General features: G+C 34.5%; 5 protein-coding genes across 6 annotated transcripts; 3 read left to right on the forward strand and 2 right to left on the reverse strand.

The window, feature by feature from the left end:
- Positions 1-1,382: 1,382 nt before the first annotated feature.
- On the reverse strand, positions 1,383-2,377 carry LOC116182648 (soma ferritin-like). Its single transcript, XM_031503187.1, has 3 exons — positions 2,236-2,377; positions 2,073-2,186; positions 1,383-2,026 (listed from the first exon to the last, which is right to left on the reverse strand). The coding sequence occupies exons 2-3, from the start codon at positions 2,179-2,181 to the stop codon at positions 1,434-1,436; spliced, it is 702 nt and encodes a 233-aa protein (XP_031359047.1). The 5' UTR covers positions 2,182-2,186; positions 2,236-2,377; the 3' UTR covers positions 1,383-1,433.
- A 70-nt stretch (positions 2,378-2,447) lies between these two features.
- LOC116182650 (ferritin subunit-like) lies at positions 2,448-3,589 on the forward strand. The gene is made up of 4 exons (XM_031503189.1): positions 2,448-2,686; positions 2,736-3,013; positions 3,063-3,215; positions 3,268-3,589. The coding sequence occupies exons 1-4, from the start codon at positions 2,620-2,622 to the stop codon at positions 3,418-3,420; spliced, it is 651 nt and encodes a 216-aa protein (XP_031359049.1). The 5' UTR covers positions 2,448-2,619; the 3' UTR covers positions 3,421-3,589.
- Positions 3,590-7,259: 3,670 nt separating this feature from the next.
- Positions 7,260-11,139, forward strand: LOC116182651. Of its 2 annotated transcripts, none has more exons than XM_031503192.1 (8): positions 7,260-7,751; positions 7,834-8,040; positions 8,095-8,151; positions 8,201-8,272; positions 8,926-9,073; positions 9,132-9,833; positions 9,981-10,297; positions 10,349-11,139. In XM_031503192.1, the coding sequence occupies exons 1-6, from the start codon at positions 7,687-7,689 to the stop codon at positions 9,159-9,161; spliced, it is 579 nt and encodes a 192-aa protein (XP_031359052.1). In that variant the 5' UTR covers positions 7,260-7,686; the 3' UTR covers positions 9,162-9,833; positions 9,981-10,297; positions 10,349-11,139. The 2 variants fall into 2 exon arrangements, with proteins under 2 accessions (XP_031359052.1, XP_031359051.1); XM_031503191.1 differs by having other exon boundaries at positions 10,353-11,139.
- On the reverse strand, positions 10,520-12,119 carry LOC116182649 (transmembrane emp24 domain-containing protein 5-like). Its single transcript, XM_031503188.1, has one exon. It carries the CDS (start codon positions 11,900-11,902, stop codon positions 11,201-11,203), a length of 702 nt encoding a protein of 233 aa, XP_031359048.1. The 5' UTR covers positions 11,903-12,119; the 3' UTR covers positions 10,520-11,200.
- Positions 12,120-16,586: 4,467 nt separating this feature from the next.
- Positions 16,587-18,089, forward strand: LOC116182646 (ferrochelatase, mitochondrial-like). The gene has a single exon (XM_031503186.1). The coding sequence runs from the start codon at positions 16,658-16,660 to the stop codon at positions 17,807-17,809; it is 1,152 nt and encodes a 383-aa protein (XP_031359046.1). The 5' UTR covers positions 16,587-16,657; the 3' UTR covers positions 17,810-18,089.
- Positions 18,090-26,607: the final 8,518 nt, after the last annotated feature.

The following is a 26,607-nucleotide window of genomic DNA, read 5'->3' on the forward strand; positions in this document are numbered from 1 at the left end:
TCGATAACGCACGACTTAAGACCATAACCCAAACCCGCAAAAGCTCCGTAGTAAGTATATATTAATGGTTCTCTTAATTTCTTCATTTATATTATATCTGTAGAATAATAAAATTCTACGTTTGAACTGTCCAGAAAACTGATTTTATAAGAAATAAGAGTATAATACCCCATGAAATTAAATTTATTGAGCAATCTATAGTTCGTCTGAAAAACGCTATTTACATGCTATAACACTACATCAAAACAAAAACTATGTACAAAGTATACCTACAATTACATTTACCCATATATAGCACAAGAACTTCTTATGGATGTATTTATAACGTTCAGTCATTTCAAACATGCAGGAAGCATGGAACGTATATTTAATAAATTAAAACATCCCATAAACGTTTCGAGAAGAACATCTAATGGATGTTCGTTTTAGGTCCATGGACATTCGTACATATAATGGACATAAAACGTATATCCACAGGACGTCGGAACTTTTTACATACATACATAGGTACCTATTTACAACATCTAAAGTAATTTAATTGTTTTAGTTGGGACCACTCAGATCATATCGCAGCATCTCATCTGCTTTCTTTACTATTCACATTTTGCGTTCTTTATCTTCTTCTCCTTATTATACCATCTTCTGCAAACGTCTTAAATTCGAATCCCTGAAAGGACAATTCCATTCTGAAACATTTACTACTGAATCTTCAATATATAATAATATAATGTTACACTATGCGATCAAAAATGAGTTGCTGTTGAGTCACCTTTGGAATTTTTTTTACATGGGAAATCATACTCAACTTGAACTTCCAAAGGTCACTCGACAGCAACTCATTTTTGATCGCCCGTTAGAACAAAAGTGATGGTTTTGAAAATGGGGGATAATTTTTGAAAAACACTATTGTATTTTTTTAATTAAAAAAGTTACACATTTTTTGTGCTACCAAAAAAACTAGTTTGGAAATGCCACCGATTTTCCGAGCGGTCGTAGTGTAGTAATTTCATTTTGTGAACTTTGATCTATGACGCCTAATATCATTCCATGTATGCATACAAAAAAGTATATCGAGTTTAGTATCAGATGGATCAAGGTGCGCATCACTTGTGTATGATATTTTGTGCTGTACACAGGATGAGCAATTTTATAGGTTAGTTAGAAAGCATCACCACCGCGTATTATTTCAAACTTTAAACCGTCAAAGTTCAGTAGCCCTGATAAGATAGTGAAATCTCGTTCACTATCTTTGCTAAATTTCACTAGTTTCATTTTAAGGACAAGAAAAATAAACAAAACAATACACTGAAGAAATTTTATTAAAATATTCTATATCATAACAAATTGGTATTTTTATCTAAATGATAAATGTATCACAAACATTTCTCACTTCAACTTATACTTACACTAAATAATTATATACACATTATACTTTACACAATAGATTGTTTCTTAAGATAATCATCAAATATGTACAAAGCGAGAGAACTATCAGGTCCATTCAATAAAGATGTTAGATCTGAAGTATAGCCAGATAACTTACGAATAGTTGCTGCATGCTTATGGACAAATTCGTTTTCGATGTAAGAGGACACTTCAGGGTCATGCAAAGATTCACGTCTACGAGTTGCCTCACCATGTATATGATGAGCACGTTCAGCCAGTTCCTTTTCCATATCAAGCGCCTTTGCCAAACTGTTGAGCTCGTACAGCTCATAACTTGCATTTTCATCATTAACGGTATCCGCTTTGATATTGTCAAACTTCATCTCACCACCACGTTTTGTAATGTACTTGATTAAATCAATGGTGGCTTCCCATTTCGAGTCAGACAAGTCCATGAAAAGTTTTTCGAAACCTGCACGACTTTTCTCATAGTTGCCATAATGAGTGGCCATAAGCATGTACTCGAAATTGCGAGTTATGTGGCTGTTTACGTACTGTTGAAGGTCGGGAAGGACTTCCTGAATTGCTCCGTATTTTGCACTGCAAGAAGGTAGAGAAGGATCCTTTTTGTCTTTCTTATCTGAAATGTATCAAGTTAGCGATGGTTTTTGAATTTGCTTGTTTACCTTTCAAAGTGGATTTGCATGCCCGAACGCTATCCTTGTAACATTCATCTCCTCCTGTAGCTGCATAAGCAGCCGCTATAATAGTAACACAAACGAATAGGAACTTCATGATCCCTATAAGAAATTATTTTAATGCATAAAAGAGAAAAATACGAATACGAACCTGGTATCTCGCCAGCGTAATCACGAATAATGAAGCTGATTTATTATAAATACCTAACGACGCAAAAACGCAGGCGCACCGATTACTGCGCACTTCGAACAAAAGAAAATGCTGTGTCAGCCCATAAACAGGGGAATTTTTGATTTTTCTGTTAGTGGAGTGACGCAGTTTACGTTTTAACAGTGAATTGAAAACAGTGTTAATCTGAAACTGGTGTCATGTGTTTGTGAGTGATCGCTCCCAAACTTATCGCGCAATTACGTCTCTATCGTTTTTAATCGTCACTTGTCTAGTTTTATCTAGTCACCTTCTACACCAGTGAGTGTAAAGGACGGCTAGTGAACAATAGAAAAACAACTTTGATAAAAAAATATTTTTGTGAAAATGAAGGTTATCACTTCTGTTATTGTTATTTTCGCCGCTGTTGCAACATCTTCCGCCAGTCTGCAATGTATGTAATTGCTACCTAATTATCAAATAACCCTAATTTTTGTCTGCAGGTGAACATGCAAAACCGAATATTCCAAAGGATTGGATAGATATGGTTAAACCATGTGTACAAAAGATGAGAGCCCAAATCCAAACCGAATTGGAAGCTTCAATTCAATATTTAGCAATGGGTGCCCATTTCTCCAGGGACAAAATAAATAGACCCGGTTTTGCAAAATTCTTTTTCCAATCTGCTAGTGAAGAAAGGCAGCATGCGCTCAAATTGATTTCCTATTTATTAATGCGAGGTGAATTAACCTCAAATGTCAGCAAACTGATAAAGAGAACGGTCCGTATTATACATTCTAAGATTTGTACTTGCTAATTAAATTTTCTAGATTGTACCAGGTACTTTATCGTGGGTAAGTGGTGTTGATGCCCTGAAAGATGCATTACGCTTGGAGGCAAAAGTGACAAAAAGCATTCGTGGTGTTATCGAAGAGTGTGAACAACCAAAAGAAGAAGAAGGATTTGGGTTTAATGATTATCATGTAAGTAAATCAGTCGTAGTCAACTTTCCATATCAGTCATTTTTTTTATCAGTTGGTAGATCACTTGACTGGGGAATTTCTCGAAGAGCAATACAAAGGTCAACGTGATTTGGCTGGTAAAATATCAAACCTCGAAAAAATGATGGATGAACACAAAGCTTTGGGAGAGTTTATGTTCGACAAACATTTGTTGGATGAGCTGTAGAAATTGTAAATTTATTTACGTAGTAATGTAAGCATGGTTTATTCCTATAATAGACTTTGTGATATTTCTTATCAATTTATATTTTCAGAGTAATTTAGAAGTGTATAAAAATAGTTTCTATCTTGTAATATCTGTATATGATTCTTTAAATAAATAGTGATGTCGAATATTTTTCAATGATGATTACAAACAAAAAAAAAGATGAAGGTCAATTATCTACTCTGATTAGTTTAAAGAAACAAAATTGTACTGATTATAAATATGGGTAATTATTGAGACACTGTGAAGTGTGAATAAGGAGTTGGGGTGGCAACACTGACAAATAACTAAAAATAGTTACATTTTAATTTTATAAGAATTTTGTCTACTTGCAGCATAAGCAGCAAGAACTAAACATTTTTATAAATGAAAGTTTGAAAGGTACAAAACTAGAATAAATCCCCACAGCAGTGACGTGTTGACTACAAAATCGTGTAAATTTTGATAACGCTGCATTGGCACACTAAATTACAGTTTCACCTTGTGTAACATTTTCAAGCAAACATCTACACCGCCATTATTTTAACAAGAGTAATGTTTTCGGTATTAGTTTCCAAAAATTTGTGACAACTGCTCGATACTCTGTTTTGCTGCTATTTGACTGTATACAAGGTGTAACAAATATATAATATAGGTATTTATGGCTGATTGTACTAAAATTGGTTAACTAAGAGTTCACGTGAATTTAGATGTACATAGGTATATTATAAGAATGGTTATACCAAACATTTTTGTAATCAGTTTAGATAAACCAGTATAATTATTTTGAAAAAGCAATGCCAGTATGAAAGCAATAATTATTTATTTGGCAACAGCGCATATTAGCTTCCTAGCGCGAGCTAGTTACCGTTTTTTGGACATGTTAAAATTTCATCAAATGCCGACGTTTTAGCAAAGAGTAACCATAATCTCTTTGGTTTTAGATCATTTTCAGCAACTAGAATAAATATTTTTCCGTCTGTATGTAGATACGTGCGTACGTTGCCAATTTTCTGAAGTAAGGGCTCGACGGATTTTGTTCAAATTTTGGATATGTATATTAGGCATACTGAAACGAAAAATAACGAGCCGGATACTGGAGAGAAAATGTTGGAGTGCCGCAACGGCATCGAACTTTTTTTTTCAAATAACAACCTAAAATCTTTATTACGTTATTCCAAAGGCCTCATTATTCTGTGCACTACAAAAATTGTGCCAGGTTTCATAAAAAAAAACAAAAAAATGACAAAGTTAAAAAACTAATAGTTATTTATTATACAAGGGAATAGTAGATTACATACCGAGCTGGGAAGTGGTTCATTACCTACCCCGAGGGCTTAAGGTACCTCACCGACGCGCGGAGGTGGGGTATAAGCGCGAGGCGTTGGTTATGAACCACTGACCAGCGAGGTTTGTATACTATTTTACTCACAATCGATCATTTAAGGTAAAGTATGTAATAGAATTTGTAATAGTTCGTAATTATTTTAAGAAATATAGGTATCTGTGACATCGTTACTAGGCAACTTAACAATTTGTCAGTCAAGCGCATTTTTCATAGCAAATTTTTCTATATTTTTTCATGAATAATATCCGACAGTGAAGCAAATACAGGTAGAGATATTCTGCAGTTGAAACGACTAGGAGGGTGGAAATCTAGTACCGTAGCGGAAGGGTACGTTGAGAATTCAATACATGGGCAAGTACAAATTGCAAATACGCATTTGCAGGTAAGGAAAGTGACAGACGCTAGCCGGGAAAGTGACAGCTAGCCGGGAAAGTAACTTTCCCGTCTAAGGAATGAGTCGCTTCGCAACCGCTTTGAAGGTTAGGAATTCAGATAATACTAACCGATTGTGAGTAAACAAATATTTGATTTTCGCTCGATTCGCGATGGGAGACAAAAACCGAGACCTAAAATCTAACATTTTTCCCGTGTATAATACATTATTTTTTTCTGTGACTGGGAAAACTATTGAACTATTGAAGTCGTATCGATTTATAGAAATTTGAAGTTTTAAACTGCAGATAGGCTGTTGTATGTACTTCTCGCGACAATACGAACTGCGTTGCTAAGAAAACTTAACGCCTGACATGCGCAATTCAAATTGGTACAAACTTCTTCTTTTATCTCATTTCTTTTCACTGAAAAAGTGTAGCTATCTGGGTTGCAAGATGAACACATACTATAGTATTGTACCTTATATATAAATAACTTCCTAATGTTAAGGTCATTATCCAGACAAGCTAGCTCTAATTCTTTTATTCGTATTTGAAATACATTTATAATAATAATAATAATGTATTTCTGTCAGTAGATCACAAACAATGATATAGACAACGTCAAAGGTTTACAAACAAGATAGATAACATAAGATAAACACAAACAAATAAGGTACCTATAATAGTTGCATGGACTATGCCGATGTCATGTATATTTCGTTGAGGCTATAATAAGCTCTCCCCGTTAGATATTGTTTTAATCTTTTTTTTAAATAAAGATGGCGTCTTGGCCATGTGGATGTTGGGAGGCAATTAATTGAAGATTCTGATACCATTGTAAAGTGGGCTATGTTTGAATTTGATAGATCTATGTTTGGGTATCGATAACAATTTACCGTTCCTTGTAGGATACCTGTGATGGGTGTTCAGACGGTCAAACAGGTTGATGTTGTTATATACAAATATGCCTAGCTTATATATAGATCGATGGGACAGTTAACAAGTGCAATTGGGTGAACGTATAACATTTTCTAAAGCATTTGTATTTTAAATACAATAAAACTTTATCAAAACTATTTATTAGACAATTGTATTTTAAATACTGTATTTTGATACGTGCCCAGCCCTGGCTTATATAGTGATTGAAAATACCACTAAAAAAATAAGAAGAAAAAGTATCTATATTGACGATTATTATTTAAAGTTATTCAATACTATTATAGACATACCTGTCTTTTGAAAATGGGCAAAAAATGTACTTGCAAAATGTCCACTTTAGAAAACATTTTGTAAGTAGGTACATATTTTCGGCCGTTTTTTATGCTCTTTCCATTGACGAGTATAGTAAAAATATGGTTTCCATTTAAAAATTTTGAAAGTTTTTGACCAAAAACCGATTGTCAACGTTAAAAGCTTTATTCGCATTATTTTCGAATCACATTTGAAAATCAGACCAATAACATTTGATAGCGTGAACCTGGAGCAAAGATTACTATTTACTCTTTGCCTGGAGTAAGAAATTTTCACGATTTTTAAGGAAATATTAATAACACATATATTTGAAAGAATCTAAATGTATTTTTAAATATTTATAACAGTTGTGAAAAACAAATAATTATAAACAGCTTCATAAGAAAATTTATGATAATTAATGTGTCACGACGGCAAAGCTGTAGCGATGTGACAGATGAGAGCAAGGTGGGTATTGTAACGGAAATGCTCCAGACATGACGTCGCCTTTGGCGCTCTGGAATTTTCTACGCGCGCGATAGTAGGAATATTCGAGAATGTTCGGGACTTACATTGCTTGCGTGTATAAATGGTTGCGGACGAAACATAGAGCGCGAAAAGCTGATATAAATTTCGAAGTGTGTGATATAAATAATCGATATAAATTGTACGGATTTTATAGTGTTTTAGTTTTGTTTAATAAATATTGATATAAATCGAACCCGAATTTATAAATCACGTTACAGTATGTAATCCATGCACCGTGAAAGCACCTTGGACGAGAGGATTTCTGTTTATTTCTACAAAACGTAATTTCAGCATTTTTAGCTCATTTTATAGATTAAAACTTATTCCATTGTGTTTAATAATGTATCAGTACCCTTTCACATGGGAAAAGAGTGTACTGTTTGTGAAATTAGCCATTAGTGGTTACTAATGTTTATCTTTCGTCCCAATGAATAAAATTTATTTCATTGTTTCGCCCTTTCAACTGTGGGTTATGTTGGATCAAAACAAACGTTCGTGCAAGGTGGATTGCCTAAGTCCGGTCACCCCAAGGACGTTAAAAATACTGGACACGGCATTGTACGATTTGTTGTGAAGCTAACATCCCACGCATTGTTATCCTCAGCTTGGTCATAGAATAGTAGCACTTTATTCTGTGGCTTGGTCGTGTTCACGCCTTTGGCAAAGTTCGTGTATGGTCGTTTGTTTGTTTACACGCCTACGTGAAAGTTGTTTTTTGTCTAATTACGTGATTTTGACTAAGTGTGGCCTGTGACAATTATTTATATCATGGTGCGGCGTTGTGAAGTATGCAATGCATATGATAGGCGAAAAAAAGGAATATCATTTCACGCGTAAGTACTTTTTTGAGGTTATGTTGCTCTTATTGTGTTATTGAGATCAGTGGCGTAGATAATTTACTTTCTCATTTTATAGATTCACGAAGAACAATGATCTCATTAAGGAATGGTTCAGTTTATTGAATTTTAAAGAAGATAAAAAACTGACAAAAACCTCTCGAATATGCTCGCAACATTTCCGACAGAGTGATTTTGAAATCAAACCATCTGGTTTAAAGTACTTAAAAAGCGACGCTAAACCAATGCCTTATAACTCAAATTTATCACCTACACAAAATTTGAGGTAGGTAATTTTGTGTAATTGTAAAATGAACACTAATAATTGTATTATGTGCAGCTCTAGTAGCAGTGGTTCGTGTCAGCAACCTCCTTGTCAGCAACCATTAAAGCTCAAGTAAGTATAGTTCGTGATGTGATTCTGTGTGAAACTGCATATTTTTTAGACGTACTACAGGTAGCTCTACAAAAACGAATACTCCTCCTAAACTCCGAGATAACGTATCTCATAAAACTGTGTAAGTTTACACTATTATTATGATAGTAAGTAGTGTTTGGTCTGGTGGAAGCAGTGCAATAGTTATATACTTCTAGTCACGGATCTTTGCCCCTGCGTCATTGATTTGTGAATCAATTTTAGACATTAAGTTTTATGTAGATTTCGCTTGCTTGATACATGTTGCAGTTTTCTAGTATATGCAAGCGTATGTCTGAAATTGATTAACAAATCAATGACGCAGGGGTAAAGATCCGTGACTAGAAGACGTATACATACCTATAATAACAATAGGGCTGTAATAACCAAGCACCTACCTTCTTGTGCATGAAGCTCACTTGTGTGTTAAGGGTGTAATGCCCGGTTTCTCCAATACACTTAAGTAAGTAAGTAATAGAGACATGATATTTGTCGGTGGATTGAAATTAGTTACTTTCTTAGTAACGTTAAACTTAAGCTGGTTTTAAGTGTTGCATATTGTTGGAGAAACCTGCCATTTGAGTTGTAATTGTAACATTTAAAGGTACATAAAGTAACCAATCATCATTTAGTGAAAAAACAATCTGCAGTTATATTAATACTCGTATAAATAACAATTACTTGCTGTAAATACCTTTGATTTAGTGAATCTATTTATGTATAAATATCAACAATTTTACTTTTTGGATTGTTTAGACATAAGTCATCTTCAGGGACCTTAACAGCATCTGAATTTGAACAGAAATCAGCTATCGGACAAACAACACCTCCTGGGCAAAGAGATATTTTCTGTGCTGGACCATCTACCTACTGCATATCCAAATGTAAACAAAGATGGAAGCAGGTATGACTAATTTAACCAAAAAAAAGGTTACCCACATATAAAGTATACTTTATTGTAGCAAAAAACGTTATGTAGGAGATATTGCTAGCGATGAGTTTTCCACACCAAAGAAAGCAAAGAAACATGCGCGAATGCTGAAGGGTGCTGTTGTAAAGTATAGGAGAAGAGTTGTTACACTTAATCAGAGAATTCGAAGGTTGAGATCTAGAGTTACGAATTTACAGTCACTCCTAACACTATTGAAGAAAAAAGAATACATTTCGGAAAATTCGGAGCACATTATTCGAGTAGGTTGCTAAATTTTTACATATTTTCTTTATATGTGTTCATGAAATATACAAGAATGTGAACCTAATGCAGTTTAATTTCATTCAGGAATAATTTTGGAAACGGTTTGATTATCATGAGAAGGTATGTGACCAAACATGCATTCTGTTGTGATAATTTTTTTGACCCCGTTAGAAATTTAATCGGGAACGCCACTGTTGCCGGAGGCACTTGTCGTTCCTCCTTCACACCCGCGCCTAAACACATGTTGGCTTCACTTTAATTTTAATAGTAGATACAGAATGCCGTGTCCAGTATTTTTAACGTCCTTGGTCACGTCATAGTCTCTTCAGTTAGACCCAGTGACCCGGTTTGACTCAGCGAACCAATCTCGCCCGGGGACCCAATTTGACCCAGTAGCCTAGTTTGATTGAATAACACAGTGACCTCGGTTCAAGTGTACAGATTATGAAATAAATGAAACTTAATGCTGGTTTGTTGAAAATAATACTCGATTGCTTGACAACTGCCATTTCTGTGATGTTTGCTTTAATACTGCCGTAAAAAACTTTCCATGTCCCGAATTGTATTAGAGTAATGTTATTTCTAAACAGTTCCATCCTTCATTTCTTTGCTTCAGGGCTTACCAGTTACTTACTGGTGTTCATTCCGGATACCTAACAATAATTTAATTACTGGGTCACCGGATTCAACTGGATCAACTTAGGGGTCATCGGTTTAAACTGGACCACCGGGTCAAGATGGGTCGAGATGCGTCACTGGGGCAAGCTGGGCCACAGGGTCAAACTGGGTCACTCTATGCTTGACCCAGTCCAACACTGATCGTATGACATAACCTCAACTTCGTCATGGAATAGTCGGTGTCATCAAAGATATCATACTTGATCTTTGGTATCATTTACGCGTACGCTTGCATTTAGAATACCTATTCTAATGGTAAAATTTCGAATCATTTTCATCATACACCTCTAATCACATGTGTTCAAGGTAGTCAAGGGTTGGAATTCATATGAAATTATATTCCAGTTCTGCTCTTCACCTAACATAACCACTTTTTCTGTTTTACTCTATCCACTCATACGCCTTTCGGATTACAGTATCGTCGGATTTCGTATGCATATGAATCCAGCTTAAGGCAGAAGGCAAAATACTGCAAAACTCTTGGCAAACATTTATTCCGCACACAGTAAATAGAAAAAAAATACTCTAACGTAACTCTACATACTCCACTGAATGATGCTTATTAAGTAACCTATAACCTGCCAAAGCGCCAGGTGCAGTGTAGCAGATATATGTAATAGGCAAACACACCACCTTTTACCACCCTATACATTTTCTTAATTTAGATGCCAGTATAATGGCTATAATTTTTGGCACACCAAGTGATATTCCCTCTATTTTGATACATATATCATACCAATTAGGAATTATTAAAAGCATTCAAAAGTTAAGAAGCAACTGCTTACCATTTTGCACTAATGAAACTATAACATAAAAAATTGAAATTCGTACATTTTAAATAATTATATAATTCATTTTTACATAAAGAAGCAGTCTTAAAAACAAATTCGCGTACATGTGTATGGGAAAAATAAACGAAAATCAAATTCACATATACAAGTGCTGGCAAATACATTGGAATCATTCCTTGTAAGAGGGCATGTGCTTTCTATCCTTTTACTAAAATTGTTAATGACAACACTATATGCATTGTAATTTTAGAAATATGAGATTCTTTTAACATTAAGTTGTATCTAAAATAAAGTATTTACAAAGTACCACTCTCTTATATTAACATCACACTATGATATTGCTAAATTTGAATAACCTGCAATGGCATTAATATTTTGGATCCAGCCGTTTCCAAATTTTTGAAACCTTTGATCTATCATCAAATAAACTTCTAACCATGATTACCTGAATAATTCCTACAGTTACCATAACAATAACTTGAAAGAAGGAAAAAGAGTTGATCGTAAAGTAATTTTCTTCCACAATATTTCGATCTCTCGCTTCAAACGATTTAAACACGTCTTGTAGATGCCTCGCTTTAGTTAGATGTTCACGCACATTTCCGATTGTTTCAATAATGTCTTCAACTTTGAGTTCGTAAACTTCATCCTCGGAAACTACATCTGGTATGTTAAAATCGAAATGTTCATTGTTGCCCCAATAATCTTCACTTTCAGCAAACAAATCAAAAAACACAGTTTTCGTGTTGTAGGAACTAAAGGTGTTATCAAAACAAAATTGATAATCTCCACTTCGTTGAGCTGCCATTTGATAAACATTTTCCGATTTTTTTACATCAAGGTGCAATAGACGACCACCTGGCTCTATGGCACTAAACGTTATATCTAAATCACCATGCCCTCCATCGATAACCTGATATTCCAAATCTAGAGTATCATTTTGTTTAATAAATTGGAAAAAACAATCCTTTTTGCCAGGATCAATATTAATTGTAAGTATTTTTTGTAACGACTTAACTTTTCCCACATACAAAATAAATAGACACAAAAATATGCGCTGCCATTTCATGATTTAGGCCTTCTTCTGAATTTCTCATAACATTTTACACAAGAAAACGCATTTTTCAAACGGTGATTGGCGGTTAAATAATTTGAAGTTGTGTTCAAAACTAGACGATAGTAATACATGAACTGAATTTATTTACCTTAATTCTTAAGTTTATACGGGTTTCATTTTAGTTTGATTTGAGGTTATATTCTGGAAGTGAGCATCGAGTGTGGCAAAAGAAACTACATTTGTCAGTGTCTCATATACCAGCATTTTGATGATGTTGCGTTTGTTCGGCCATAGAAACCGCCACCTATCGGAATGCGAAGAACTCTTGGTGTAGCTTATGAATAGTATCAATGTTTATTCATTAATAGTTATTTCACCGACCGTTAAGCCCATCACACAATGAAAAAAATAAGGAATAAGAAATGGAATAAGGAATAGTGACGCCGTTCACGCAAAACACAACAAACAAATAGCAACAGACTATAAGCCAATGAGAACACTCATGCTGTTTGAAGTAAGTCATTATAATGGCAGCTCATCAAATATAATTCCAACTTCCAATTTCATAACTTCACAAAAACAACACCTCATACTTGTTTTATTTTGGGTTAACAATCTAAAATAATGAAAATAGATAACGCGTGCGCGCCTCTTCTAATGTCATTGGTTCGCAATATGAAATAAGGAATAAAAATGTGACTGAACGAAATTATTATTTCTTATTTCCTAGGCTTATTCCATATTTCAGTGTTGTGTGCAAATCCATAAACATCAGTAGATTGAAAATTGTTATTCCTTATTTTTTATTTCATATTTCTTATTCCTTATTTTTTTCATTGTGTGATGGGTTTAAGTGCAATAAAAAATAAGGGTTGCCATTTAAAATAACAAAGTTACTAGCTACTTCCGGAAATGCAACCATTTTGAAAACATTTTACATTGATTCGGCCTTCAGGGTCACTCCTAGTACAAATTTTTTTAAAACCTACCTATTTCACGTTCCCAGAAACGTTTAACTAAAGCTCCCAACAAAATATCCGTAACATATAGTATATTCGCTGTAGCTTTGCCGGTATGTCGTTGGCGCTTAATTTTTTAAGACACGTTCTTGCCTTTTTCTAACTTATGTATATTATTAGGCATTTAGAACGCCCCCAGCAATTCACAAGCAAGGCTATTAACCATTGAAGATTAGATTTGAACCAATCCACGCTTCAAATGGACATACGTTCCAAACATCGATTCCTAATAGTAAAGAAAAAATAGTTATTTATGGTATAAGTGTGTTATATTACAAATAAGTCACCCGAGAAAAAAGTAAGCCCACGAGGCCGTCAGGCCGAGTGGGGTTATTTTCTCAAGTGACTTATTTGTAATTAACACACGTGCACCATACAAAACTTTATCCAACACCTCCTCAAGCTGGTTTAAAACGTGGAAATCTTAAAAACTGCGTGTCCGCGAAAAGCTAGAGTGCATGGAATACAAAAGCAATAATTCGTTGCTATGGGGAATAATAAACAACAAAAAATGTAGTCAGAAAATTTATATGGATTTACTTATGGTTCCTGTACTTTATCTTGCTAGTGAGTTATTTTACGTCCATAACTCATTAGTGGGTTATATTATACCTTACTCGTTTAATTTCGTCATGATAATGACTGGATAACATAGAGGTGTTGGATAAAGTAATTAATTGGGTTGGATAAGAAATAATCGATGTTTCACTAATTGTCTTGTTATTTTCTTATTTCGTTATTGATTTCGGACATTACGTCAATCATAAGGTGATGTTGTGTAGCAGAAACTTCATTTAATTTAATTCAAAATGTAAAGTTTAAAAATACGCGGGTATTGCCCGAATGTACAAACTTGTTTTGCCGTAGTTAAAGCAGGCGCTGGAAATGTTACCTACTGGAAAGGGAATTTGATTTGGATATTGCAACGTAGTCACATTAAGAGCAAAATTTTACTCTAAAACCTTGTGGTTTTGGTTAAAATAATTTTTAATTATTTCACGCCAGCGCCTGGTTTAGGTATGTTCTTTCAAGTCAGTAGTTACCCTAATGTGTTAAAACTTTTAGTTTGTAAAGTCAAAAATAAAGCCAACTCGTCCTGCCATCTTCTTTCACAACCCAACCCACCTACCAAGCTACCGGTGCAGTAAGTAAACATTACATGATATGTAAATGGATGGACATTAGTTGTAAAGCATATTTACCGTCTATTATAAAAACATTAAAGATGTAGATGGTTTGTAGACCGATTGATGGGTGGGTAATGGTATGGTGGAAATTGTAAGCCAATTAACTGGAAAGCAGAAAAATTATTATACTACACCTACTAACTATAGTTAGTAATTCTGGATGGTGCTGTAGTGTACATTGAAAAGCTAAGTGATATGCGCCACATATGCGCGTCGTACCGCGTACCTACGATGAGGGTTTTGTACAGTGTAGTACAGCTCCTATCTATACAGTGTAGTACTGTTAAGGTGTATAAGTAATTGAGTTCCATTGAGTCGATTCATAGGCATATGTCTATGGGTCGATTGAGTAGGCACATTGATTAAATTGAGCAAATTGCGTACATTGAGTAAAGATTGAGTAGATCGAGTGAATCAAATGAATCGAGTAAATCGAATAAATCCGAATCCTATAAAGAAGCAAAGAAATCTGATTTTATTGCTTTAATCTTTGATAGTAGCCGTACAATCAATTTTCACATCCCGTCTCAAGATATGCAATACCAGCGACTATTTGTTTAAGTCACAAATTGTGGCATGCGGTTGCATTGCCTTATCGTATGTATATGGTATGATACGTCCACTAAATAAAATGTCATACACATAATAGGTACCTATTCAAAATATCAGTGAAGGGAAGAATAAGATTCAAAAAATTCATTTATTATTGTCGATATCGAAAGCCGCTATTATACATACTAAATAAAGATAAGATATTTAGAACCTATAATAATAGCAATCCTGGATATCCGATATATTACTGGAAACGGATGTTACATTTTATTACACAGTATACATTTATAAATAGGGACCGGCCTTATATGCATGAAAACACGTCAAAAATGCACATATATATGCACAAAAAAGCATGAAGATATGCATGAAAAATTAAAATGACCAAATAATTATTGAAACTTTTTTAATTCTAATTATTTAAACATTAGTTGTATTAAAACAATTAATGACTAAGTATTGTTCCAAGTGGTCCATCTTAAAATTTGTGCGCCTATTACGTGGTTATACACAGAGAAACATCTTTCCGCATCGACACGAGTAATTGGAGCGCACTTTAGCTGAGGTATTAGACGAGGTTCTATATTTAAACGTTCAACATTTTCCCCAGCCAACATTCGTCATCTCATTTGTTGAACTTCAAAATTTGCTTGCATTATAAATTAATGCTGAACTGAACACCACTGATGTTTTATAATTTAACAAACTTGGGGGCCATATTTTTTTGTATTTCATTTATTTTTTTATTCTTTCTATTTTTTTTTATTTTTATTTTTCTTCTATTTTTATTGTTTTCTTTTGTTCTGCTTCTATCTTATAATTTTTATTTTATTTGATTTATTATTTGTTTATCTTTATAGTTTATAAATAAAAATATAATTGTTGCAATTAGTACCACAGGGAACTTGTTTTGTAATAAAAATAGTTCAAAAAATTAATAAAATGCTAATCTATCTTAAATATGCACAAAAACCCCAAAAATGCAAAATATGCACTATTTTCTTTGCGCCAATGTGATTCATTTTTGTTAGTTCGTGTAAATTATTGCTTTATTTTAAGCTACATACAATATTTACGTAATGCATAAAAGCATTAAATCCGGTCTCTATTTATAAATATCCAAGCCCGAACCCGGATTCGAACCAGAGACCCTGAGTACCGCAGTCCAGCTTCAACTGAACTGCGGCACACGCCACACGGGCAGACCGTGATGATGTGGCGATTCCGATATTAATTATTAAGCGGCAGAGCAAAGCGATGCAAGCTTTATAGGGAAGTCGATGGTGTCCGTTTGTCCGTGGACACGATAACTGTTAAACGCTTGAACCGATTTGATGCAAACTTTGCACAGTTGACCTATATGCCACAAGTAATAAGCCTATTGAAAATGGGTCAAATCCAATGAACCCCTAGGGTCACGCCCTCGGTCACGCCTCTCTGCCTCTGGCAAACGTTTGAAGTTATTCGGTTCAAACTTTGCATATATACCACATGTAACAAGCCAATTGAAAATGGGTCAAATCCAATTATGATACCGTGGGGTCACACCGAGGTGATCTGCCCCTTTTTGTTATTTGAAGCAAGTGGGAATGAACAACTTGAATCTAGTTTGACCTAATGAAGATGTTTGTTACAGCATTAAATTCGCGATCTGGAACTTCTCGTTCTTCCGAACGACTTTCGTCTCACAACAAAACAGCAAAAATGTTCATTGAGTTAAATAAAAGTACCTATAAGTACCTATAAACGTGATGGCGAAATATCTAGGTATGCTGATGTGTTTTATTTAATACACCAAAATATATAATTATTTAACAAGCGTTTTTGTTTTCAAACACCCATAAAATCCAAATAAGATTTATGGAATATTTTAAAAAAACATAAATTACTGGTAATTTTTAAAAAATGTTGACACGAGACGTCGGCAACTCCGCACTTAAGCATTTAGCAACAGTGTTATCTCCGTTATAACATAACCTAACCTCTATGTTCATGAAATTTGTTTAATCATGATTTCCTGCACAAATAAACTTCTTTATGTAAGAAGTTTGCTTCAAATACGAAAATTGCATACAAAGAGTGCGAAGACTGCTGTTGTCATGCTTAACATGGGCGGACCGCATTCATTGGACGAAGTGCCTAGTTTTCTGCATAAAATCATGACTGATCGCGATATGATACAATTTCCGATCATGCAAGACCGTTTAGGGCCATGGATTGCAAAAAGACGAACCCCAGAGGTTCAGAAAAAGTATGCGGAGATTGGCGGTGGTTCACCTATTTATAAGTGGACTCAAAAACAGGGCGAACTGCTTTGCAAAAAATTAGATACGTTATCACCTTCGACTGCTCCTCATCAATATTATATAGCATTTCGGTACACAACTCCGTCAACTGAAGATGCATTTTCATCACTAGAGAAAGACGGAGTGGAACGTGTCATTGTTTTTTCACAATATCCTCAGTACAGCTGTGCGACATCGGGTTCCAGCTTCAACGAGATTTTTAAACTTTTTAAGAAAAGAGACTTTCCAAAATCTTTAAAATTTAGTGTGATCGACCGGTGGTCTGCACAGCCTTTGTTAGCAAAAACATTTGCAGACTTAATCATTAAAGAATTACAAAAATTGCCCGAAGATAAACGAAAAGAAGCATTAATTTTATTCAGCGCCCATTCTTTACCACTAGCCGCTGTTAATAGAGGCGATTCTTATCCTTCGGAAGTTGGCACAACGGTTCAACTCGTTATGCAAGAATTAAATTACTGTAATCCTTATCAATTGGTTTGGCAATCTAAAGTAGGTCCGCTACCATGGTTGGGTCCATTCACAGATGAGGCGTTAAAGGGATACGTTGCGCAAGGGAAAAAAACCTTTCTGTTAGTACCAATTGCCTTTGTGAACGAGCACATAGAAACTTTGCACGAATTGGACATTGAATATTGTAAGGACCTGGCCAAAGAGATCAATAACCCTACGATTTTAAGAGTGCCCGCTCCAAATGATCATCCTATGTTCATCGAAGCTCTTGCTAATGTAGTGAAATCACATTTAGATAGTAACCGCAGTGTGAGTGAAAAATTTTTAAACAGGTGTCCTCATTGTGTTAATATCAATTGTTTGCATAGCAAGCAGTGGTATTCAAAAGTATGTAACATTTAAATGTAATCAATCACTTATGGCCGTATGCACTGACAAATTTAAGCGAGGCTTAGCGTAAGCGTAGCTTATAATCCCTGGCAACGATTATTGCTACAATGGTTGTCATGGATTTTTAAATTTGTCAGTGCATACAGCCATTAGGGTTTAGGGAGTAATAATTAAATACAGGAATGGCAATTATACTAGGTGTTTATGGATATTTTTTACATGACTGTAGGTATACAATATCAATTCTGAATCTGGCACAGAATGAAGCAACAAGTAGTAAATGTTAAATCTTTTTCATTGTGAATTTTTTCTTCCTCACTTTAACATATTTGAAGAGTACATTTTTAAACAAACCCCTTCCATTTCTCCATATTTTCCTTAATGGTCTTTTTAGTGCATTTCAATCACAATTGCACTAATTAAGTCTGTCTTTACCATGGCGCGTGTTCTCTTTAACTGGTCTTAAACTGGTCAAGCAACAGTGTAGACCCTCGCCAGGTATAAATAGCCTCCTTATGACCTCATATAGGTACTGGTGATGTAGAATTCTCTTGGGTAGAGAATAAATAGCATTTCAGCAAAAGATATTATTTTTTGTTAGGTTTTTTAAGATCTGATGTACATATCACAATGGAGAGTGGAGAAAGATAAAGCTAGAAAACTGGACTATGTATTGACCTTGGGTCCATTTTGCATTGGGAAGTTACTATCTTGGTCTGTTTGGTACATAAACCACAATAGTTTTAGAAGTGATACTTTTTTTCATGAAATTGAGTTTGATTCATGAGGCCAAAGCCCGAGTTAAACATGCAAATTCCTAAAGAAAGACTCAACTTTCAAATTTGTTTGCATAGTGATCCTAAAACCGATAACTGAATAATTATCATAGTTATCATAGACATTCACGATTTAACTGTCACTCAAAAATGGATGCGATTGTTCATAGACAGGGCTAAACGCCATGGAAACGCATAGTAAAAATCGTTCAAAAAAGTACCACTTTCCATACGATTTGTTGACAAAATAAAGTCTTTATAGTTTAGTAAACTTAAATTAATCATAACGCAGAAGTACAGAGAATTATTTATATCGGGTGATCAAAAAGAACTGCAGACAGTTTAAATTGGGCGCTTTAAGTTTTTAATATTTTTTACTTAAGGAATTGGCAACCATGTTTAGAAGGTAGTTTATTTATGCATTAGTGATTAAATTCATCCACCACTGCTTTTACATACATATATGACATTTGGTATGTTACCAACGTTATAAATGTTTAGTTTTACGGAAAATTCAAATTGTCCGCACTACTTTTCGATCACCCGGTATCGAAATTAATATCCTAATTAAAAAGCGATGCGTTTTCTAAAACTAACAAAAAAATAATTGACAATCCTTTTTTTCCTAGCAACAGCGCGCTAGATTTTTCGACTTAATTAAAATTTAAATTGAGCACATAATATTCTTGCACCGAGATTGTTGGGAAAAAGACCAAGAACATTATCCTATCTTAATGACCAAGACATTTAATTTAATTTAATGCCTTTTTAGCGACCACATTGATTTTGATCAAAATATCTCAAAATCGTTATTTGTACTGTACGCTAAGATCGTTGGGGAAGAGACTAAGTAGTGCATTATCTCAATGCCCATTACATGAATTTGATGCATTTTTGTTGATTATAATATGTATATTGTAAAATTAGAATAAATGGTCATTAAAAACGTGATGGTAATGGTAATACTGACGATATTTCGTTGTAACGGTTTATTAGTGCTCTAAAGCATCGGTATTTTTTTGTTATCTCTTTTGCTTTTAGAGGGAAATCCGGTTTGTAGGTATAGTACATATTATGTTACCCCTAAAATTTTGTTGAGAAGTGTTGGTGTTAAAGACATCATTGATTTAACATTATAGTGGTTACTGGATATTATTAACGATCCTCGAGATCGTGTATAATTTCTGTCTGTCTGTCCGTGTGCACGATAACTTTGTGTAGAAACGTCCGATCGCTTTGAAAACTGATACACAACTTCTTCAGGATATAAGAAAGGGAGCTATTGTTTTTCAGCTACGTAGACTAACGGGCCAAAAGCCCAAACCTCAAAAAAGGGTTTCTTTTATAATTCTTGTTACAAAGAACATATGAATGTTCGATTTTCGGTGTTAGTAAATAATTAAATATTCCGTAAACCTCAGGTACCTAACTATGCAGATGAAAAAAAATTGCGCATGTGCAGCCCAACTTTTGTATTTGCGCAATGGCAATTTTTTTATTTGTTAAGATATTTAAATGAAATTTTTTATGTAGGCACCTCACATAAAAGTAAAACTGATGCCGATCAAAAAATTTGTTTTGCGCATGTGCAATTAGATTTTTTGATATCTCCGTTAGTTTATTTTATGAACCGAATTGCATGAAATTTTATATGTAGGCACCTCAAATAAAAGTAAAATCATGCCGAATCAAATAAATTGTTTTGCGCATGCGCAATTTCAAATTTTTTATTTGTTCGGATATTTAAATAAAATTTTGTGTGTACCTATACGGACCTCGAATACAAATAAAACTAATGCCGATTCAAAAATTGCTTTTACAAGCTATACTGATCTGGTGGGACAGAATCAATCCCTTAAGATGTGTTGTAAAAATGATGTATGTGCGAAGATCAAGAGGATCGTTCGGTATTCAGTTACATCAGATTTTTGTATCAAAAATCATTAAAAAACATTTCAGGAAATCCATGTTTAATTTATATGTATAGTGGCGTGCGGCTACCGAGGCGTCTACAGAACTAAGAGGGCCCGAGGGTCGCTCTGTTTAATGGAAGGAACTATATTTAGAATGAACTTTTTTAAAAATGAGAACATATTTTAACAACATATGTTCAAAGAAGTAAAATTATGAAATTAATTAACAAACCATTTTCCTCAATTTGAGTTTTGTTCTTAAATTTGATTATGTAATATAATAAGTTTGTTGCTATATCACAAAAAGTGTACTCTCTTTAAATATATGCTGTAATGAAAACTAGTGGTTGCTAGTACCTCTTCTGACCATGCAGAAGTGCGCCATTGATCACAAACTGAAGGTATGTAGGTTGGTAGCGAACCGTTTATATTTGTGGATACTATAAAAAGCCTCTTTTAAAAAACTGTTGTTTTGAAGATATTCAGTGTTCCAGACTAAATTTCCACCCTTAACTAGGTAAGTAAAACAAGTATAAATTGTGCACAACTCTAGTGCAGATAAAGCGCATTTTTTAAACCGAAATAGCTTTTGTTTTGTCATCACCAATGGATATATTTCTGGCGGACGTCTCAGTCGCCCTTTGTGAGTACCCTATTCCGACAATCCGTTCTTGAGGTATAAGGGAATATACCCGATCACGATAAGAGGTCGAGGAGGAGGGCTATAGTTAGTAGAAATTAATTCCTTTCGTTGAGACCTTTCATTAGGGTACCATGAAGGCTAAAACTAGTTCCACTCCCCAGGGCAGTAGTTGGTAGAAAACGGTTCCTTTCGTTGAGACCTTTAATTAGAATACAATGAGAGATTAAATTAAAGTAAAAGTTATGCACGTTTCACTTTCAAAAACAGCATTTCAGGAAATAATTCGTGGGGGGGGGGAGGGGCCCTCTTAGGCAGCGAAATTTGATGGCCGTCTGGCACACCTTCAAGGTATAGGCTACCTACTGCAAAAATTCCAGGACTCTAAGACCATTCCCCTAGAAGTAGTTCAAAACGGTAGAAGTGGGTCCGGACGGACAAACGCATACAATAGCACATTTCCTTAATTCTTAAACAAGTTAAAAAGTAATCGTAAACGATTTACATAAAGCGCATTTCCACTTGCATTCATTTCCCATTTGTAAGATGCGACTTCTGTTAAAATCCATTTTTAACGTGCTACTTCAATTTCAGTTTATGTGAAGAATTTTATTTCAATGCTTTTCTAAATAAGAAAGTTGGAACTGCGCATGCGCAAACCTAAATTTTAAAACTAATGTTAGATTTTCCTTTGTTCCAAGCGCCTAAGTATCAAATTTCACTTAAATGGTTCCATAGATAAAAAAGTTGGCACTGCGCATGTGCAAAATAAAATTTTGAAACTGGCGCTAGATTTTCTTTTATTCCAAGTGCATATGTATCACATTTCATTTAAATTCTTCCATAAATAAAAAAGTTGGCACTGCGCATGCGCAAAACCAAATTTTGAAATTGGCGTTTGATTTTCCTTTATCCCAAGTGGCTATGTATCAAATTTCGTTTAAATTCTTCCATAAATAAAAAAGTTGGCACTGCGCATGCGCAAAACCAAATTTTGAAATTTGCGTTTGATTTTCCTTTATCCCAAGTGCCTATGTATCAAATTTCGTTTAAATTCTTCCATAAATAAAAAAGTTGGCACTGCGCATGCGCAAAACCAAAATTTGAAATTGGCGTTTGATTTTCCTTTATTCCAAGTGCCTATGTATCAAATTTCATTCAAATACTTTTATAAGTAAAAAAAGTTTGCAATTCGGTTTATAAATGGTCGAGATGCGAAAAGGGCACTGTGAATTTTGAATCGATTCGATTCAACTTTTTGCATTGCGTATTATATGGCTAAAGCTATGCCCATATTGAATTTCATGCAATTCAGTTCATAACTAACGGAGATGTAAAAGCGATTGAACATTTCTAAACAAAGTTATCGTTCACACGGACAGATAGATGGACAGACAGACAAAGGAACAGACGGACAGACCAACAGGCAGACGACAGATAGTAATGCAAAATTATAAACGATCTCTAGGATCGTTAATAAACGGCAAAAGTGTAAAATTATGGAACATGTAAAAAACGGTTTTTTGTTTTTTTTTACAATAACTTTTTTAGCAATAACCGCAGAAAAAATTCCTTCCTTGGTACAAGACTCGACACCATAACGAACCAAACAGCGCAAAAAGTAGAACAATAGCTCTTAAGATAAAGAACTAGTAGCGTCGCAAAACGAGCGGACGGACGGACGGACGGACAAAGTGGCCACAATAGCGCATTTTTTTTTTATTTTTGTGGAAATGCGCTAAAAATATCGACATAAGCTTTTTTCCTTCATCAACTTAACAACTTGCCCCCTTTGCCCAAAATGTGCGGTCACTAAATATTGATTTAGGTGTATATCAACCGCCCACAAAAAAAACATTTGTTGCAATAATCTCGCAAGTATTGCGTCTTTAAAGGGTACCGCTCACTAGAGCGAAGTGAGCGGTACAAGGATCCCGAAATACCGGAATCCCGCAGAATTTTTGCGAGATTAATCCCGTACGTAAATACAGAGCGAGATCCCGCGGGATTGAGGAATTTGTCGACCAAGGGGACGACTGTTTTTTTGCAAAATAATTGTTAAACTTTTTCGTTTGAAATTTATTATGATTTTCGAGGCACTTTAAAAGTTCACCTTTTTTTGCTTTACAGGTAAGGTTTTTTTGAGTTCTAAGTTAGGCTGAAGGTACTTTTTTGTTGAATATTGTGATAATTAGCGATTTATTTTACTACAGAAGTTAACGGCACAAAATTCCGTGGGATTAACACCTAACGATCCCGCAAATACCGGGATTGAGATTTTGCTGCGGGATTGCATTCCCTAGTCCTGGTATAACAAAGAAATGGAATTCGAAACAGAACGATAATAAATATAGCGGGTTATATACGACACATTTGAAGCAAGCATTTTTGCTTAGAAAAGATATCAGTTTCAGGGGATGATTTATTGGGATTTAAGTTGAACTGCATTTGTATGTCATATCTTGTCATTGTGCGCGGTAAACTTTGCGACTACCAGTTTCGTCATCTTATATTTAAATGTCACTTAATTAATTACATACAGGGTGTCACATATCTCTTGAGACAGTCGATTATTGCGGAAACTAGCGGGGTTATAAGAAATGATTTATATAAAATATTCTTCATATTATGCTATGCACTTTTTCACGTAACTGTCCCTTAAGGGTGAAATGTAGGGCAACTTAATTTTTTCTAATAGAAACCTATACTTTTTTGTGATATTTTGTTTTTTCCCTACGCTTACGATTTTTGGAAGATCATCTTCCAAAAGCGTGATTTTTGGTTTGAGCTAGGAAGGTGTTGTGTTACGAATTTGGCACATTTTTTTTAAACACAACGTAGCTAGAGTAAGGGGTCCTACTTTCTTCGTTACTCATACACAGGTTAGGTAGTTTTGTCTGTAAATGCTGTGGTGTTCATTTAGATCGATTTTAAATTTTCAGGGGCACTCGTCCAGAGTCATTGAATAAAAAATGTATTCAATGCCGAAGTGTACCTATGAGGTAGAGAAATGCTATAAACCCTTGACTTGGAAAAACATGAAAAAAACCTTGCCGAATTGAAAATGTGTGGGTAGATAGTGATGAAAACAAATCACGTTAAATGTTACACGTACGTATCTCACTTGAAAAAAAATTATCAATCTTTATATCAATTTTGAGATAAGCATATAGGTATGTACTTAATATATGTGTTCCTTTAACTAAATAGGACACATCATTGTTTTCATTTTCAAGACATGCTCTAAAAAGAAAACACCGGATTAATAAGAGCTAAACTGTGATAAATCAAGTTAATATGGTACACATTTCTTTACAGTTATTTCTGGCTACCTTTTGGTTTAAAGAAGTCGCAAGTTTTTCGCGTGAGATATTCACGACTTATGTTGAACCCGGCAAAGAGGCGTGTTTCTACCAACATGCCCAAGTAGAAGATATAGTAAACTTATTCTACCATGTGATTGATGGTGGAGACAACGGTTTACTAGATATATCATTAAAAGTAGCTGAACCAGGAGGAAATACGGTATATAACTATGAAAAAAAATTGGAAAACAATATCGAGATAGTGGCTCTACAATCAGGTGACTACAAACTTTGCTTGGATAACCGTTTTAGTTATATAAATGTAAAAAAGGTATTTTTTGATCTAACCATAAGAAGAAATAGCACTATCAAGAATCGCATCAGTTGGAGTGATGATGAGAATCCAGTGACAGGAGTACCGGATAAAGAGATCTACGACGTAAAAGTTAAACATATTAGTGATATTACCCAAAGGCTATTTGAGCAATTAAATGAAATCGTAGAATGGCAACACCACCTTGGCGCAACGATGTCCAGCGATATACATGTGCAAATAGCACATCGTAATTTAGTTGATCAAGTTTCAATTAGGAATATTATACTTATAGCAATAATTGGAATTATACAAGTTGTTACAATTAGAAGCCTCTTTGGCAATCCACCAAATGTTTTTAAGTTTTGGAAACGCTACCAAGACAAAAAATAGGTATCTAAACAAATAAAGTACCTACTCAATTAGATTTAGTTGATTTGTATTTTTAGAATTTTTTTGCAAATTTAAGACTTTGTTGCTGGAACATTTGTAAAGATTTGTAAATTTGTAAAGATCTACGAATAAAGAAAAGATAGAAGCGCATTTCGTTTGCACATCACTTGCTTTCTTTCTGAGCCCATAGAATAGACTAAGTATAATCAAACAAGTAAAAAGGTTTTCGCCCTAAGGCGAGAACTTCAGCGCATTTTTCATGAATGATCAGTACCTACTTCCCAAAAGGCCATAGATATGTGCGCTGTGATTTTCTTTACTAGAGGCATATATGGTTAAAATAAATAAAAAAGTTGGCGTCGCGCGATGAGCACAGTTAATTTATGCTATAGGTATGCGACGTTTGTTTTACTAGAAGCGTTGGCATTTTGCAGTCTGCGCATGCGTGGATTTGATTTTTACTATGTGCGATATGTTTACTTTTCCTAATGACATTTACAATTTTCGATTTTTACTACATGTGATATGTTTTTCTTTACTAGAAGCATCTATGGTTAAAATTTCAAAGAAATATTGATAAATAAACCGATACAACGAAATATCGAAGGATCCTCAGTATTACAATCACTTTTAACGACAATTTATTTTAATCTTACAAAATACATTTTATAGTTAACAAAAATGCATCAAATTCATGTCTTGGGCTTTGAGATAATGCTCTTGGTTTTTTTCCCAACGATCTTGGTGCATAAATAACGATTTTGCCATGTTTTGATCAAAATCCATGTGGTCCATAAAAATAGATCAAATTCATGTTTAGATCATTGAGATAATGCTCTTGATCTTTTTCCCAACGATTTTGGTGCATAAATAACGATTTTGACATGTTTTGATCAAAATCCACGTTTTCGCCAAAAATTCATCAAATTCATGTCTTGGGCATTGAGATAATGCGCCTAGTCTTTTTCCCCATGATCTTGGTGCATAAATAACGATTTTGACATGTTTTGATCAAAATCCACGTGGTCGCCAAAAATGCATCAAATTCATGTCTTCGGCATTGAGATAATGCGCTTAGTCTTTTTCCCAACGCTCTTGGTGCATAAATAACGATTTTGACATGTTTTGATCAAAATCCACGTGGTCGCCAAAAATGCATCAAATTCATGTCTTGGGCATTGAGATAATGCGCCTAGTCTTTTCCCAACGATCTTGGTGCATTAATAACGATTTTGACATGTTTTGATCAAAATCCATGTGGTCCATAAAAATAGATCAAATTCATGTTTAGATCATTGAGATAATGCTCTTGATCTTTTTCCCAACGATCTTGGTGCATAAATAACGATTTTGGCATGTTTTGATCAAAATCCACGTTTTCGCCAAAAATTCATCAAATTCATGTCTTGGGCATTGAGATAATGCGCCTAGTCTTTTTCCCAATGATCTTGGTGCATAAATAACGATTTT

The sequence above is a fragment of the Photinus pyralis genome, unplaced genomic scaffold (genome assembly GCF_008802855.1).
Source record: "Photinus pyralis isolate 1611_PpyrPB1 unplaced genomic scaffold, Ppyr1.3 Ppyr1.4_unclustered_Scaffold6501, whole genome shotgun sequence".
Taxonomy (NCBI): Eukaryota; Metazoa; Arthropoda; class Insecta; order Coleoptera; family Lampyridae; genus Photinus; species Photinus pyralis.